This window comes from Pezoporus flaviventris, unplaced genomic scaffold, assembly GCF_033815535.1.
Source record: "Pezoporus flaviventris isolate CSIRO_AGI_PZ_B2104156 unplaced genomic scaffold, CSIRO_AGI_Pfla_v1 ptg000008l, whole genome shotgun sequence".
Classification (NCBI taxonomy): domain Eukaryota; kingdom Metazoa; phylum Chordata; class Aves; order Psittaciformes; family Psittacidae; genus Pezoporus; species Pezoporus flaviventris.
Window position 1 is genome coordinate 3,977,903 of NW_026892556.1, and position 17,263 is coordinate 3,995,165.

At 56.8% G+C, this 17,263-nt stretch overlaps 1 protein-coding gene across 1 annotated transcript in view; it reads right to left on the reverse strand.

Moving 5' to 3' along the window:
• The window catches only part of SDC3 (syndecan 3), a 35,103-nt gene extending 18,564 nt beyond the window's left edge, over positions 1 to 16,539 (reverse strand). The window contains exon 1 of the mRNA XM_061449999.1: positions 16,375 to 16,539. Coding sequence (XP_061305983.1) covers positions 16,375 to 16,473 — 99 coding nt within the window. The 5' untranslated portion in view covers positions 16,474 to 16,539. The remainder of the gene's footprint in view (positions 1 to 16,374) is intronic.
• Between the last annotated feature and the right edge of the window lie 724 nt (positions 16,540 to 17,263).

Below are 17,263 nucleotides of genomic sequence, written 5' to 3' on the forward strand. Positions count from 1 at the left end.
ATGGACACGCGGCTGTAGATAAAAAGCCCTATTTTTAGTACTTGGTATCATGAACCTCTGGGACTCGCTACTACGTGCTGGCATCCCCAAGGACAAGGTTTCAGTCTGAGGCATCAAACCCAGGGATGGGGAAGACGCATTGCCATCAGCCAGAACGAAAACCAGGGGATACATCTGAACGTGGCTGGTGTGAAGAGGGTGTCCCCTCCTCTCCCCATAGGAAATGAAGAGGTTAACACCTTCCAGCTGCACTCACAATGTGGGTTTGGGGTCACATCCAACCCTGGATGTGGGAAGGGGCAATGGCTCTGCTCTCCCTGGCCCCCAAACCCCACCAGGACCAAGCTGAGCCTGTTGGGCTGGACACTGAACCCCCCAAAACCCCACCACCTCCCTTTGTCCCTCCTGTCCCTGTGGCTTTATCCCCATAAGCCGATTGCCGGCGCTGCTGCCGGTGCGGGGCCGCCTGTGGTGAAGGTCCGTGGTGCAGGTGAAGCGGCGGCAGGAGCCTGTCTGTGAGGATTAAAGGGAATTACAGCCACTGCTTAACCAGCCAGAGCAAGGCAGGAGTCAAGGTGCACCCTGAGAGCCGTCCCCAACCAAGAGCATCCTCCCCGGGGCTCCCTGCTGGGAGATGGGTCCCGTCATTCTCCATCCTGCTCCTAACCTTGGTAGGTCTGGTCCAAACCTTCCCTAAGCACAGGTAGGAGATGCCCACGGGGCGTCTTCCCTCATAAGAAGGATGTGGAGCTGTTGGAACAAACCTGAAGGAGCTGTATAAACCCTTCTGACTTGATTACATGGTCCTTTCTAGGCTTAAAACCTACCAACCAAGGTATATCCATTTTATATATGCAAAACCTACCAACCAAGGTATATCCATTTTATATATACAAAACCTACCAACCAAGGTATATCCATTATATATATGCAAAACCTACCAACTAAGGTATATCCTAAGGTATATCCATTATATATATAGAAAATCTACCAATCAAGGTATTATATATATAGAAAATCTACCAACCAAGGTATATCCCAAGGTATACCCATTATATATATGCAAAACCTACCAACCAAGGTATATCCATCGTATATATGCAAAACCTACCAAGGTATATCCCAAGGTATATCCATTATATATATACAAAACCTACCAACCAAGGTATATCCATTATATATAGAGAAAATCTACCAACCAAGGTATATCCCAAGGTATATCCCAAGGTATATCCCAAGATATATCCATTATACATATACAAAACCTACCAACCAAGGTATATCCATTATATACATACAAAACCTACCAACCAAGGTATATCCGAAGATATATCCATTATATATATACAAAACCTACCAACCAAGGTATATCCATTATATATATGCAAAACCTACCAAGGTATATCCCAAGGTATATCCATTATACATATACAAAACCTACCAACCAAGGTATATCCATTATACATATACAAAACCTACCAACCAAGGTATATCCACGCCTCGGGATGGTGCAGGGGAGATGGAAGCTGCTGGAATGGGTGGGAGGCAGCGGGGCCAGATCCAGGCCCTCTCCTGCTACATGTCCCACCATGGATTAAAAAAATCCCTTTTTTCCTCTCCCTAATTATAGCCAGGGAAGGTTTCCACACAGTCTCTGTGTTCCAGCTCCAATTACGATGCAGAGTGTGCAAAATACAGGTCACCCGGCGCTATTATTACACACCTGGATGGTTTCCATTAATTAAGGAGGGGGAAAAGGGAACCTGTGGAGGGAGATGTGCAACACGGGAGCCTGGGGCGATGGAGGTAAAAATACCCCGCACGGGTGACTCATGGGCACTTGGCAAAGCCCAGCCAGCACCAGGACACCGAACAGATGGGCTCCAAAGATGCCTTAATGGCACGTCCCCATCTGTGCTGGCTCCATGGGTGATGCCACAGGACTCCCAGATGGGAATAATGGGGTATTTGGGGTGCCTTTGTGTATAGAGGAGGAGAAGCACATGGTGAGCAGTGGGTGCTGTGCTGAAGTGGGTGGGTGAGATGCTCTCCTCAGCAGCACATAAATACCCATCGGCTGGAGCAGAGGGAGCCTCTGCTCCCACCCAGCATCACTTAGGGAGTTAATCATAGGCTTCATAGTGCAACACCAGGACCCTTCAGAACCCTCTTTGTGCGCCCAGATGGGCTCCCAGGAGCAGCATCTGGGTTCGCAGGAGCCTCTTTACACCCTTCCCAAGCAATACAAGGCCAGCTCCGGCTCTCACTTTGGTCTGGGTCATAGCTCAAGTGAAGAAACGGCTCGAACAAATATCGAGCTCAAATAAAGAAATGGGGCTATTATTTCTTTGTGCCCCAATTCTCAGCCCTGAAGCCTCATTTCAGTCGGGTTGAAAGGCTCCCTCCAGCCAAGCGGCAGCTTGTTCCCTGCCTGCTCAGATAACAGCCCTTTGCTAACAATGAAAAGGCAAGGAAAAGAGCAATTACCCTTTTCAAAAGCCAGCCAAGCGCAGCCCCAGCCCTCCCGCCCATCCACCAGGCTGGGCTGGTCCTAGCACTGAGAGGTAGGCAGGGACCAGCAGCACAGATTTGGTTCCTATGACCTGTAGATCCCCTTCTTTACCAGGGAAAAACCCTTCCCTGCAGACGGAGAAAGGCTTTGGGATGCTTGCGGAGCCGCATTGATGGCGAGAAGGGGACCACAGTGTTTTAGCTCATGTCCTCTCCTTAACTTTCAGTGGAATAGGGAGGACAATGCTCAATTGTGCTACGGGAGGAAGAAAATGATCTCAGAGCTGCTTGTGGAAGGAAAGGTTTGGTCTAGAAACGTCTCTGTGCCAAGAGAAATCACCCACAGACAGAGGCGGGACACGGGAACCGGGCACACCACACCTCAAATCTCTTTTCCATGAGGTTTCCCATGGGGAGCACCGGGCTCAGCCCTCCCCAGGAGCAGCAGAGGTGGGATGAGCTCAGCACGGTTATTTGGGGACATGGGGATAGGGCACAGGACCGTGATCCAGGCTGGAAACCTCTTCTGCCTTAGAGCACATGATGCTCTGTCGCAGCCAGAGTGATTCAGGAGGCAGAAATCCCCCTTATCCGAGGCCAGCATCGTGTTAGTCCCTCCATGGAGAGCACCGTGGAGTGACTCGTGCCACTTGTAGGTGACACTGGCACAGGTCAGATGCACCGCAACCATTTTCTCCCATCGCTAAAGAGATAAAGGAGAAACGTGGACTCCCCCAAACAGCCCCCTGGGGAGCATGGGATGGCTTTGGTGAGCCAGGGTGCTGTCTCCGTGCCAGGGGATGCTCCACTGAAACCACAGGAGAGGCAGCTGCAGGAGGAAAAAGCCTTTTAATGACCACAAAAAGCAATTGTGGGAGGTTTTTTTAACCTTATTTTGTGTTTTAAATGCCTCTTCATTTCCCAGGATTGGTTTAATTGTGGTCATTAAGGTGGTGAGGGGAACACTTAGCCTCTGAGGATGGGCTGGGGTGAGAAGAGGATGGCTATAGGGGCAGACCTCAGCCCCTTTGCTCTTAAAAGGAGGCTTCTCCAGCCCTACAAACCATTCTCTTTTTCCCACCTCCTCTCCCTCCCATTCGCTGCCTCAGTTTCCCTATTCTCAGCATCATTTTAGGGATGCTGGAAGCATCCATGGAAAGGGCAATAAATGCATGAAAACACAGGGAGGTTGTGGGGATGCTTCATTCCTGCCGTGTTTAGGTGGCACGGGAAGGAGAAAAGCTATCCCTACCCTGCTGCCACGAAACCCATCACCTACCTGCCCCTACAAGCACTGCAGTTCAGTTCCTGGAACCCTGTTGCCCCTCCCAATCCCTTCTCATGCTGAGCCACAGCTAACGAACCTCCTAATAATGATTAATTGGGAATAGATTAAAGCCTCTTGCAGGCAGCTGGAGATTAATATCGACTCCTCTTCGCCCCCCAAACCACTGATGAGGAAAGGAAGGACCCCTTTTCCCACGCAGCCCTTTTCCTTATGGCATTTAATAGGGAATAATGCATGGAGGGGGGATGCGTGGCTGACCGCTAGGCTGGGGTGGTTGCAAGCTGGTGTGTGCTGGGTGGAGGGAGTCGCTGCCCACCTTCCCTGGAGTTGTCATGGAAATTGGAATGGATGTTGATTAAGATGCTGCGCTTGCCAAATGCAAACGTGCCGCAATCTCCAGAGGGACTCCAGCCTGGAGGAGTAATCCAGAGCCTGGTTAAAGGGGAAGCACTGGAGGGACACCCAGCCCCTTGATGGGGATGGAGAGGGAAGAGAGATGCCCCATCTCGTCCCAGACAAGCTTCATGCTTCACAAATGCAGCTTCAATGCCTTGTCATTAAAAGGAACTAAAACCCCCCAAAACATTGGGAAGAAGGGAGCTGGTTTGGGATCCTGCAGTCACTGCTGCTCAAGTGCCCGCTGCAGGCAGGGCTGGAGCTCAGCATCCCTCCCAGGAGCAGGGGGATGTGCCGATTGGAGCGGGAGGCAATCCCAAAGCTTCATCCCTAAACTGCAGACCCACGAGCATCCGCTGTTCACTCCAGAGGCAGAAACAGGACCGGACACAGGCACAGGGCCCCAGCACCACTGGGATGTGCCCGATGGAGGGAGAGAGGTTGCTCGGAGCCGCCTGAGCCCCCAGTCATGCAAGCAACCAGAAATAGACCCTATTTCCATATGTAGGACGGAGCCCGCAACGCCAGCGTGGCCACGACCTACTTTCCCGCATCCCGGTGGGATGTGGGTGCATTCCATGGCTGCGGCAGGCTTGGCTCAGCACAGCCCCCACCCTGAGCAGCCCACCCCCCCCTCGGGGGGAGCAGAAATAGGCTGGGAGTCCCGCTTTTGACGCAAACTCCCAGTTTCACACCCAAACCAGCAGCTCCTGGGGGATGCGATGGTTGCCGGCGCCTCCAGAGCGCTGCCGGCAGCAGGATCTATATGGGAAGGGGTTGATGGGCTCGGAGCTGCTGGTGGGTTTCATCACAGACTCACTGCAACTTGCTTTGGACCCTGAGCAGGCTCGGGCCCTGCTTCCCACACACGTCACATGCTGGGGCGCAGCTCCTCACATCTCCATCTCCTGCTCCTCGCTGCCATTCCAGAGCCCACCAGCTCTTCCAGCACCGAGCACATGGTACAGAGACCCCACGCACCCTGCACATGCTATTTTTGAGTTTATAAGCCTTTTTGCACCACTGAACATAACACAAGCAGCTTTTACCGGTGCCTCTGGGATGCTCCTTCCCTTAAGGACTGCACAAACTAATTGGTTTCTGTAAAAACACGGCCTTTTCCATCAAGTTAACACAAGAAAACCCAAACATAATCCATTGCTGCTGAGCATCTCCCCTCTCACAGGGTTTGCCTGCAGCTTGGAATCGAGGATGGCAACCGGGAGTTCCCAAGGGGAGGCATGCCGATACTTATTTCACAGCCTGTTGTTGCCCCCAGCCTGGGCAGCGCTCAGCAAATATCCAGACAGGAAGGAGGGTTCTGCTCCATGTTTCCTATAGTAGTAAAGATTAAAAGCAGCTTTAGCTTTCGGGTGGAAATAGCCCTTCCTGACACGTCCTATTTGCTCAGAGCTATTCAGGGCTTCCAGTCTCTGCCGCTGGAGAATGACTTAGTATTGTAGAGTGAAAATGAACCCCACCTCAACCAGCTCTCGGATATAGTCCTGGAAGCAGGTGAGGAACAACCTCACTCAGTGATTAGTCAATGCACTGTCAAATATACCGGGATCCCCAGAGCAGGATGGTCAAAAGCACCAGCATCCCTGCACGGGGACGGGTACCAGCATCCCTGCGCGGGGACGGGTACCAGCATCCCTGCGCGGGGACGGGTACCAGCATCCCTGCGCGGGGACGGGTACCAGCATCCCTGCACGGGGACGGGTACCAGCGTCCCTGGGTGGGACTGTCAAACATACCAGCATCCCACAGCTAACCACCCAATGACACCCAGGACCCAGCGTCACCCTTTCAAACCCTGCAGCTTCTCACCCACAACCCAAAAGCCATCAGACCAGGAGGCAAAATAAAGCAGGGAGAGCTCCATCCCAGAGGATTTCAGCAGGAGAAGCCATGAGGATTGTTTCACCCCATGCCCAGCTTCTCCCTTATGGAGATATTTCTGGCCTCTGTACAGAGCAAGGAAGAACCTCCCCACACAGTGACCACCTCCAGCCACACACCATGTTTTCCTCCAAGCCTCAGCTCCGCAAGTCAAGGGATTCCTTGTGCTTGCAAAAGCATTTCCAGCCTTAAATAAGCAGGAAAGCTGGAAAACGAGACCCTGAGAAGCTCTCACAGCCCGGGGGGGAAGGAAACAGACCCAAAGTTTCGGTTTCACTGAAGAGGAAGATGTTTCGTCCTAGGTTTCGCTGCTGGGGTGATGGCATTGGAAAGGCACATCCCTGCTAAAGCAACCAGAAAATCAAGCTGTTTGTCAGCCTGAAACACCAACTGACCCTTGGGTTCCAGGTCAAGCCAGGCCAGCTGCTCACAACAGGTTCTGTTATCCCACTTTCCTACACGCAGTGGAACCATCAGCTCCAGGAAAAGGAGGTTTTCTGCAGCAGAGCCCACTGTGCCCCAGAACCATCTTGCCCAGGTCACCCAGACCTGCTCTTCCTCCTCAATTCCCCCTCCTGGGCTTTTCCTTCCTCTTTCTCATGAAGCTTCAAGCCATGCTGTGCCCAGAGCCACCCATCCGGGGTGGGCAAACCCTGGGAGCACCACGACCACAGTGGGCCCTCAACCTCCATCTTCCTGCCTCAAAGCAGCAGCTCTGGTGCTCAGCCAGGTTAAAGCCTCGGCAGAAGGAAAGGAGGAGCCATGAAAAGCCACCAAAGCACTGCTCTGTAAGCAAGGAAGTGCAAGGCTTGAGCAAAGGAGCTTGACCCTGCTGCCCGCTGGGGAAATGGGGATCATTTTCCCCTGGAAAGCACTGGGTCAAGCAAAGTACCTTCGAAATTCCCCTTATGGCAGGATTTGGCCTGTTCCTGGGGGAGCAGCTGTTTTCCCTCACCTCCTGCCCCATCCTCACCCCGGGAAGGGGTCATTCACACACCATAAATCCCTCTGCACTCAGAGCTTCCCTAATTAACAACATCCAGAGACATTCAGGCAGCACCAACCCTGCTCCAGCACCACTGCAACCACCAGAAACAAGAAGGAACCCAATTAACTTCGTGGTGCCATTTAAGTCAAGGCTCTGGACAAGGGCCTGTAGGGACAGGCCAAGGGGAATGGCTTTAACCTGCCCGAGGGGAGATGAGATGAGCTCTTAGGCAGAAGCTCTTCCCTGTGAGGGTGCTGAGGCGCTGGCACAGGGTGCCCAGAGAAGCTGTGGCTGCCCCATCCCTGGCAGTGTTCAAGGGCAGGTTGGACACAGGGGCTTGGAGCAAGCTGCTCCAGTGGAAGGGGTTGGAGCTGGATGAATTTGGGTTATGGGAGGGGGGGTAGAGCTTGTCCCATCCTCCGGAGCCATGGTGGTGGCAGAGGAGGAGGCACAGAGCCTCCAGCCCCAGCTGAGGATGGGGAGCACTCGGAAAAGAGCTGGAATAACACAAAGCACGTTGCTGGGTTGGTGATCTCGTTTTCCCCTCTAATTGCTCCGCTGTTTTAACAGACAGACATTTCCTTGGCAGTTTTCAAGGGCTATAAATGTTTTATGTTCCTTTCCTCTGCGCTCAGACAGCAATTTCGACTGATGCAAGACCCAGAGCGGAGCAACTCGGTGCTGCCAGGGAGCAAAAGGACCAGGACACTGGCCTCAGGGGGAGGATCCAGCCCCGCATCCACATGGAAAGTCATCATCCTCCCCCATGGTGTCATCTCCTTCCCCCCCACTGCTAGAAGGGGATCCCACCACCCATGTAAGATAAGATGTCTTTCCACTGCAGACAACTATAGATAGTGTCTAAACCCTTTTAAGATATTTATAGCTGGAGGCAAACTGATTGCACTCACTGGTGGCAGCTGGAATTGCACCGGGAGAGGGGGGATCCAGCCCATGCCTGATGCAGGGGAGTGGGTGCTGGGTGAGCATCCAATCGGCCCCAAAACCACTGGTTCCTTGCACTGCTGTGGGAGAGATGATGCAGGATGCTCAACTGCTGGAGAGAGATTTAGAATCATTGAATCCCAGCCTGGTTTGGGTTGGAAGGGACCTTAAAGCTCCTCCAGCTCCAACCCCTGCCACGGGCAGGGACCCCTTCCACTGGAGCAGCTTGCTCCAAGCCCCTGTGTCCAACCTGGCCTTGAACACTGCCAGGGATGGGGCAGCCACAGCTTCTCTGGGCACCCTGTGCCAGCGCCTCAGCACCCTCACAGGGAAGAGCTTCTGCCTAAGAGCTCATCTCAGTCTCCCCTCTGGCAGGTTGAAGCCATTCCCCTTGGCCTGTCCCTACAGCTCCTGATGCAGGGTCCCTCTATACCATCCAATCTGGAGCAAAGAGGACACAGAGCTGAGAGGCTCCCATCCAAACACCCAGGGGCTGAGCCCAACCCGTTTCACCAACAGCATTTCCCATGGGAAGGGGAACTCACCCCACGCTGCCCCTCACCTGCTCTGAGCATCCAAAGCGGAGCAGGAGGGAGGAAATGGCCCCTTCTCCCCAAAGCCTGGCCCCAGCCCCGCTCCTCTCACACTGCTGGGGGAGGGCCCAGCCTAATTGCTGGCAGCTTGTCCTGACTTTAATACAGCCCATCAGGCTGAATGCTCCGGCAGGAGGGGGGAAAGGAAGGGACAAGGATGGGGAGGGGGATGCAGCCACCATTTCCTGAGCCAGGGATGCAAAACCCCACCGGCATGAGGATGGGATGAGGGGCAGGCTGGGAGCATGGGGGCTTTGCCCCCTAATCCTGCCCCTTGGAAAGCAACTGATCCCCTCCTTGTCCCAGCATCGTGAAGCTGCCCGGCATGGATTCGGTCCTGCTTTTCCTGCAGGGGTTACAGCGCTGGGATGCACAGCCCTCGGGAATTGCTGCAGATGCATTCTTTGCTCCCACTGGAGCTGGCAAGAGAAACAGGGAATCTGGAGCTGGGTCACAAGGAAAAGCCCACATTTGGGTCGCTGGGACCCTCTCCTGTACCAGTGGGTGCTTTACAGCCAGGAGGGCTCCAGCCGCATCCTCAGCATCACACCAGGCTGGTGGCACCAGCAGGAAAAAGCTCCTTGGAAAGAAACCAACACACAACCGAGCCACAAACACTCTTTGTACCAAACACTTGTCAGTCACAGGAGGACCCCATGGGGTTCATCCCCCCTAGTCCCTATCCTGCTGCTTTTAGCTCAGCACAAAACCCAAGTGCACAAAGGCTGGAAGGGAGCACCCTGAGGAGACAGCCCCAAAAAGCCACTGTTTAGACCCAAACCCTCTCTCAGCTCTGGTGGGAGGGAGGCAGGACACAAAGCTATTGCTTCCTTCAGACCCTGCCTGTTGCCTTCTCTTTACAGCTGGTATCATTCCAATTTCCTCTCAGACTGGGGCTCATTTGAAGCTGGGCTGCTGCATGCAGAGCCTGGCCAGGCTGCTTCTTCCTCTTCTCCTCATACCAGTGGAAATCCCCACATTGCAGCCTGTTTGTGGGTCTTGTTTCGGCTGCGACAGACACAGCTTGAGGTTGGTTGTCTGCAAAGTGAGCCCAAACTCTGGTGAACAGAAACAACCCATCACAGATGCTGGGAGCTGCATCCAGGCGGCTCCACTCACCAGAGCATCCCAGCCCAGGGCAGCTCCAGCATCTCCAGTGGGTACCCAGGGAGCCCAGTGGGATGATGATGCCCCGCAGACACTAAACCCAGCACAGGACCCTGTTTCATCCCAGCTCATCCCGCTTGATGCCTCTGATGCCCAGGTCCTCATTCAACACCCTGATTAGCAAATACATATCAGCACACTCTCTAATTAACAGCAGGCTAATTAACACCAGGATCTCCCACGTGCTCTAGTGGAAGGTGTCCCTGCCCATGGCGGGGGGTTAGGACTGGCTGAGCTTTATGGTCCTTCCCAAGCCAAACCAGGCTGGGATTCTGTGATTTATCCTGGAGGAGATGGGCCCAAAGGGAGCCGTGATGCCAGCTGAGGACCAAAGCACCCCAAAGCCATTGATGGGGACACGCAGATGTGTCCCAGCACCTCCTAAAAAGGGAAACTCTCAATTGGAGCAGCTCCCAACCAGAGCTGCATGAAAACCATCCCAGTTCATCAACAAATACCTGGCAGCTCCGGGTTTTTCCACTGGGCCAGAGCCAGGGCTTGGGGAGGTTGAAGTGCCCGTCCCTTCCTCCTCCCCATGCTCCCCAGAAGCACCTCCTCCTGTGACACTCAGCTCTGGCTCTTAAACACTGTCACCAACAGGAGGAGATTCCCAGGACACCCTCACCTCGCATGGAGCAAACACACATGGAATCGTGCATGGAGAAGGAGCAGTAAAGGCTGCATGATGCTACTTGACAAAACTGGGAGGCAAAATGCATTATTCCAGCTTCCTCCGATTCATCTTCATGCAGAGGTTTCCCAGTGGCAGCACTGGACACGACAGACATCCCCAGGACAGAAAACACCTGGAAAAGTTATTAGGAGCCCACTGGACCCAAAATTGCCTTAAATGAACTGGAAATGGTGGACTTGACGCCTAGGCTGGGGTAGTAAAGCCCTTTGCATGCTCTGTGCCAGCACCACTCGCTGCCTCTGCAGGGAAAACCGCTCTAGGGTGGGAGAGGAACACAGGAGCTTCTGTTCAGCTCCAGCTTCCCTTGCAGAAAATATGAACTAAATCAGATTTTTATCAAAAAAAAAAAGAGCTCATTTTGGACCCAACTCCCACTCCCCCCAAAACACAGCCCATGGATGGGCTTTGGACACCACTAACACGAGCATCACTTCCACAGCGTGCCAAGCCCGTGCTTGGGACCACACACCCTTGCTCAGCAGCTATTGAGCCTGACCAATGCAGCTCATGGAGCAGCTTCATTCCCCTCCTCCTCCTCCTCTGGAAAACAGCATTTTTTGGCAAATGAACTGTTTTGCCAACAATTGTGCTCCTGCGAGGGGACGCTTCCCCCCAGCCCCAGCCTCTTCTGCCCCAATGGGCCCCACATGGAGGCTGCAGCCATGGGCACACGTGCCTGTCCCTATATAGAGTTGTTTTGCCCCCTTCTCGCTCCAGCAGCCCCTGTTTCGCCTCTGGCCGAGCCCAAGCAGCAGCCCTGAGGTTGTTGCTGTTATTTTTATCTTGAAATGAATAGTTTGAGCCACGGCCAAGCTGCTCCGAGGGAGGGAGATGCTTTGCATCGTGGCCACAGAGATGTAAACACACGCCTGGGCAGGAGCAGAACAAACAGAGGCAGGCCCAAGGGAGCTGAAATCGCCTGTTCTGGGATGGAAAGGTGGAAAAGGGGGGGGTGAGGATCAAGAAGCATCACTCCCAGGGTAGGGAGAGCAGTGGTACCCATCACGGCTCACCCCCAGATCAATGCCATCCCCTCCCATCTGCTCAATACATCGCATGCGCTGCCCCAGAGGGGCTCAGTGCTGGTTTAGGCAGGACCAGAATGAACTTTTGGAGTCATTTTTAGCAAGAAGCCTTGGAAAAACCAGCTCTAAAGATGCCTTCACCTTCCCAGAGGAACCGGGAGCATCCCTGTATCACCCGCACCACACCAGGCTCCATCCCATTCCTTCCCAACTGCAACAAGGCCCAAACAAGCACGCTTTGGGGAGGGCAGATGCTGCAGCCAGGCTCAGCTCCTCTGCCTCCTGGATCTCCCCACATCCACCCCCCTGCCATGACTTCCAGCAGCTCCCATCCTGCCCCGCGGGGCTGGGCACAAAGAGGGGCCTTTGCCCTGTGCTTTGCTTGTGAAGGTCATGGAATGCTTTGCACAAGAAACCTGGCATAAATAAGTGAGTTAACTGGGAAGGAAGCCACAAAAGCTCCCTGCTCCCTCCTTGCCACCTCTGCTTGTGAAAGGCCCAGGGAGGAGAAGGATCGCTGGGTGCTTCCCAAGGGAATTATTGCCCCCATCTTAAAGCATTGCATCAAGGGAACGTGGAAAAGCACAAAGTGAGGATGGAAAAGCTGGGAAATCCTCCCCATCAGCCGCTGCTCCTCCCTCCACGCACACGTGTTGTGTCTCCAGGGACATGGATGGGGAGGGACGAGCATCTTCCAGTGAGGCTGGGGTGGAAACCAGCAGCACGGCCCCTTTCTGCCCATGGGAGGCTCAATGGCATCGCCCGTTCCGCAGGATCAATCCTTCTGCAGCAGCTCCTGAGCCAAAGGAGCCTTGTGCAGGCGTTAACCAGAGCAGGGAGGGTGCTGAGGGCCACAGCTCCAGCGAAGGTACCCCCCTGCACACAGGGGATGCCAAGCCATGGGCTGAAGGGGGTTTTGCTCCCCATCTCCTGAGCACCGAGGCTGGGTTTGCAGAGGTGCTGAGTGACGGGTTCACACATCAGGGAGCAGGAGCAAAGCAAAGAGCACACCCAGAGCCACACAGGGAGTGAGGATGCGCTCGGAGCTGGCATCCCTGCCTTGCTCCAAGCACCGGGAAGGCTCAGCGGGGTGAGGACCCCAGAGCTAACACCCTGACCTAAAACTCCTCTAAAGCCTTCTGAAGGCTCGGGAAGGGAACGGCTCCCATCTCCCAGAGCACAGCCCTGCACTGGGAGGCCCCGTTTTGTACCCGGCTCACGTTGTGCCGGGACGGGCATTCCCCCGGCCTGGCTGCTGTATCCCAGGGCTGCCGCGCGTCTCCCGGATGCTCTTCCAAGGGGGAAAAGGAGCTTTAGGGACACTTGGGGATTTAACCTCCCCTTTACCCGCATCAGCGGCAAGAGGACCCTGCACCCTTTGAGATGCTCTGGGACCGCTCACTGCTTGCTTGTAAGGGGAAGGAGGTGGTGCTGAGCACGGCTGGATGGGGAGAGCAGGGATGTGCCGACACACGGGGCTGGGTCATTACATCCAACCACGTCGGGAGCCAGGCTGAGTGCTGGCAAGCTCATTACACAGCACGTGATGCAGCAGCAGCCCCCAAAGCACTGGGATGCTGAAACCTCAACTCCACCCCAAACCTCGGCGGCACCATGGGGCATCTGTGGGTCCCGCATTCCCCTTCATCCCAATGGATTGAGCCAAGGGTGGGTTTTGAGGGACTGCAAGGAGCAGGAGATGTCAGACCACATCCGCCCTCACCCCATGGAAAGAAACCCAGGACTGCATCAGAATCACCTCTCAGCTCCTTAACAAGAGGGGAAGGATGAGACTGGGCAAAGCCCCAGCAGGGACAGGGACAACAGGGATGTGAGCAGCCAGGAACCATGGACAGGTTACAGCTAATCGATGCTCTCAGTAATTAAGGTGATGAGTTGATCCCTAATTAAGGTCACGGCTAGGCCAGCAGCCAGATCTAAGGCGATGTGTCCATGCCCAGCATCCCAAGGGATGCAGCCACTCCCCTGGCACCTCACCATAGCCCAGTGCATGGGCCTCTCTCCAGGGTTAAAGCTCATCAGCCCCCTGCACTTAATGAATAAGCACCTAATTAACATGGGCAGCGCTGCCTGCTCTGCCTGTGCTGGCCCCAGATGGATCCCGGACACCACTTGCCCACCAGCATCCCCACCAAGGCCCTGCATGAAGGAGGAGGAAGAGGAGGAGGAAGGAGTGACCCTGCTGGCCTGTGCCAGCTGCACAGAACACTGCCCGCTCTTGGATTCTCAGGTGTCTAATAACGGGTTGAGCTCACCCCCCCAACCCATGAGAACAACTGATGCAGGGGCTCCTCGCCACCAAGCTGCCTGCAGCCCCGAACAGGACCAGACCTCATCCTCTCAGAGTGGTCCACAGCTGGCTCCAAAGCGATGAGGCAGGAGATGGGGACAGCAGGGATGGGCAGGGCGAGCTCCTTGTTGTTGCCACACAAAACCGATCCCACGTGTCCAGGACACTGTTGGGAAAACCCACTGCTAGGAGCGGGAGAGGCGGCTCCTGTCCCACGGAACACCCAAGGGTTAAAGGGAACCATTCCCGTGGGACCAATCCCAGCTTCCCCAAACCAAGGCCAAGAGGGATCGCAGCCATCAGAGATGAAAGGGAAGCGCTGAGTTCCCGGAGACTCGTTCCCAAACACTCCAGCAATCCCGGTCCCTGCACCGAGGCCGGGAACACAGTGTCCAGTCCCTGCAGTGCAAAGAGCGATCCTCCGGGTGCTGCTCCAGAGAAGGGCTCCCTGGCAGGACCAGGGTGTGCGTTACCCAGGTACAGCTGCTCCAGGGGGTCCTCAAATCCATCCCCTATCCCATTTGGGCATTCCCATAACACAGCAGCCAGCTGGGATGCACCAGATCGGTGCCAAGTCGCTGCTTCCCACCCAGGTGGCCGCAGGGAGAAGCCAAAACTGTGTCCAATGAGACCAAGTGATCTAAAAGCTCCAGTGAAGAGGAGGGGAGAGGCCTCGGTCCCCTCCGGATGAGGATGCCCAATGTCCCAGCATCCCTCCTGGGAGAAAGCAGCCTCTCCTCTCCCTCAGGTCCCTGTGGTCCCCAGGAGCATCCCACCACCTCCCACCCTGGCATTTAACAAGCCCATAACCTTTCCTGCCTAATAATCCTGAACAAGTGCCTCTGACTGTGGCACCATCCACCAACCAGCAGCTAGAATTCCTCAAATAGGGAAGGGGGGAAACGGGGGGAGCGAGCATCGACACAGCCCACCCCATGCCCACCATGGGTGCTGGGGACACCGGCACGGCCCCACTGATCTCTCACCCAGGGATGCGGCATAGCTGCCAACGGAGTTGGTGCTTCCCTGGATCGATAGTAAGGAGGAACATTGGAATACTGGGCTGCATAAACCACCCTGCGTGAGCGGCATCACCGGGAGCCCCGGTATCCACCACTGCTCAGGCGAGTGATTCACACACCTCATGTTCCACAGCACCTCAGCAGCACCCTCGGAAGCACCGAAGCTGCATCTGCCTCTTTGGGAAGGGACTTTGGCTGCCGGGAAAGCCGGGATCACCCCGCAGGTACCAACCCATAGCACCCCCAAACCAGACCTCCAGGAGGGCGAGGAAGAGCTTTGGGTCATTGGGTGCAGCAGGTCACTGGTGAGCAGCCAGGCCCTGGGGTCTTCTCCTCCTCTTGAAGAGCAGAGGAGGGGGCAGCCAGCCTCTCCCCACCCCGAGCTCTCCCATTCCCTTCTGGTTGCATGGTGAAGGCATCATCTTTTCCTCCTCCTATGGGATCCTTCCCATAGAGCATCACCCAAGCACCCTGAAAAGCCACCCTGGGTACCACAAAGGCTTCCGTGAAGAGGGCAGGCAGGGTGCAGGAAGGGTGCAGGCAGGGTGCAGGCAGGGTGCTCCCATGGAGGGTTTCCCCATTGTGCCTGCAATGGGGAGCAACAGTTTTGGAAGCGCCACGGGAAGCTGCAGACGTTTTCCTCCTGGAGACACGGGAATCCTCATCCGTGAGCAGGGCAGGGAAAACCGGGAAGAGCCCGGGCAGAGGAGCAGCAAACGCTGCGTGGGCAAAGGGAGCCGCAGCAGGGCTGGCGCCGACCCCTGCCCATCCCGACAGGGGCTGGAGCTGGGAGAGAGATTCCGAAGACAGGAATTGGGGGGGGGGGGGGCGTGGTGGAAGCGCCCTTCCCAAGTTTCTTGTTCAGGAGCGGGATGTTCCCTCTCTCCCTTCTCTCTTAAGGCGCATCCCTACGACCTTCACACGGACCCCGCCTGCCCCTTGCGCCCCTGCCCCACTGCTGGGGGGGGGGAATTGGGGAGGTCTCAGGGAAGGGGATGGGGGGGGGAAGCGGTTTTGGGGGTGCTCTGCGGGCAGCAGCGTGCGGGGCGGGGGGGTCCTGAGCCCCCTCGGGCACACAACGCGGTGGCGGCTCCGGGATCTCCCCCCCCCCTCACTTCCTCCCAGCGCCGGGTGCGGGTCCCAGCTCAGGGCTCCCCCCCCCCTCCCCGCACGTTGCCGCTGCCGGACCCCGCCGGGTCCACGCACGTCACCGATACCGGCCCCAGCACCAGCGCCCAGCCCCGCTCCCGCTCCCGCTCCCGGTCCCACCGCCCCTAACCCGGTACCGATCCCTTCAGACCCCCCCCCCCCCCCTCTCACGGTGCCTGTGCGAGCCGCATCCCTCCTCCCGCTACCGGTACCTCCATACCCCCTTCCGGGGCGAGCCCCCGCACGGCACCGCTGCCGATCCCCCCCCCCCCCCTCACCCCGCTTCCTCAGCGCACCCTCCCCGGTACCGGTTGCAGCGCGATCGCGTTGCGGTGCCCGGTGCCGCTGCCGATCCCACCCTCCCCGGTGCCCCCCGCACTCACCCTGGCGGCGCGGGCGCTCAGCACCACCAGCACCAGCAGCAGCAGCACCGCGGGGCTCCGCAGTCCCCGGGGCGCCGGCGGCGGCTCCTCCGCGGGCATCTTCGTGCCGCAAGGACGCTGCCGGCGGCTGCAGCGGCGGGAGCGGCGGGGGGCGGGGACGAGCCTTTGTTGCCGCCGCCCGCGGGAGGCGGGGGGGTTGAAGGGGGTGGGGGGGGGTGGGGGGGGGGGGTGTGGGACGCGCTCCTCCCCCCCGCCACCCCCACCCCCCCCCCCCCCCCCCGAAGCAGGAAGCGCCGGGACTGGAAGCAAATGGGGGGGGGGGGGGGGGGAAGGAGGGGATAGGATGGGGGGGAGCTCGGGCAGATGGGGGGGGTCAGGGATAGGAGTGGATGGGGGACACCCTGGGGGCAGAGGACTGGGGGAGCCAGGAGGAGATAGGAGAAGGAGTGGATGGGGGGAACCTGGGGTGGATGGGATGCACGGAGTGGAGGGGACTGGGGCAGACTGGAGGGAGCTGGGGTAGAGGGGGGGGTCGGGGGTGAATGGCAATGGGGGGGGGTCAGGGATAGGAGTGGATGGGGGACACCCTGGGGGCAGAGAGGGGAGGATTGGGGGAGCCAGGAGGAGATAGGAGAAGGAGTGGATGAGGGGAACCTGGGGTGGATGGGATGCACGGAGTGGAGGGGACTGGGGCAGACTGGAGGGAGCTGGGGTAGAGGGGGGGTTCCAGGGGTGGATGGGGTGGTGCTGAGGCAACGAGGGGACTCAGGGGCAGTTGGGGGGCTCAGGAGTAAGTGTTGGGGAGTATGGGGTACATAAAAGGGGGGATCTAGGGAGTATTGGGGGACCCAGTGTTAGGTGGGATGCACTGGGGGAAGTAAAAGAGGGG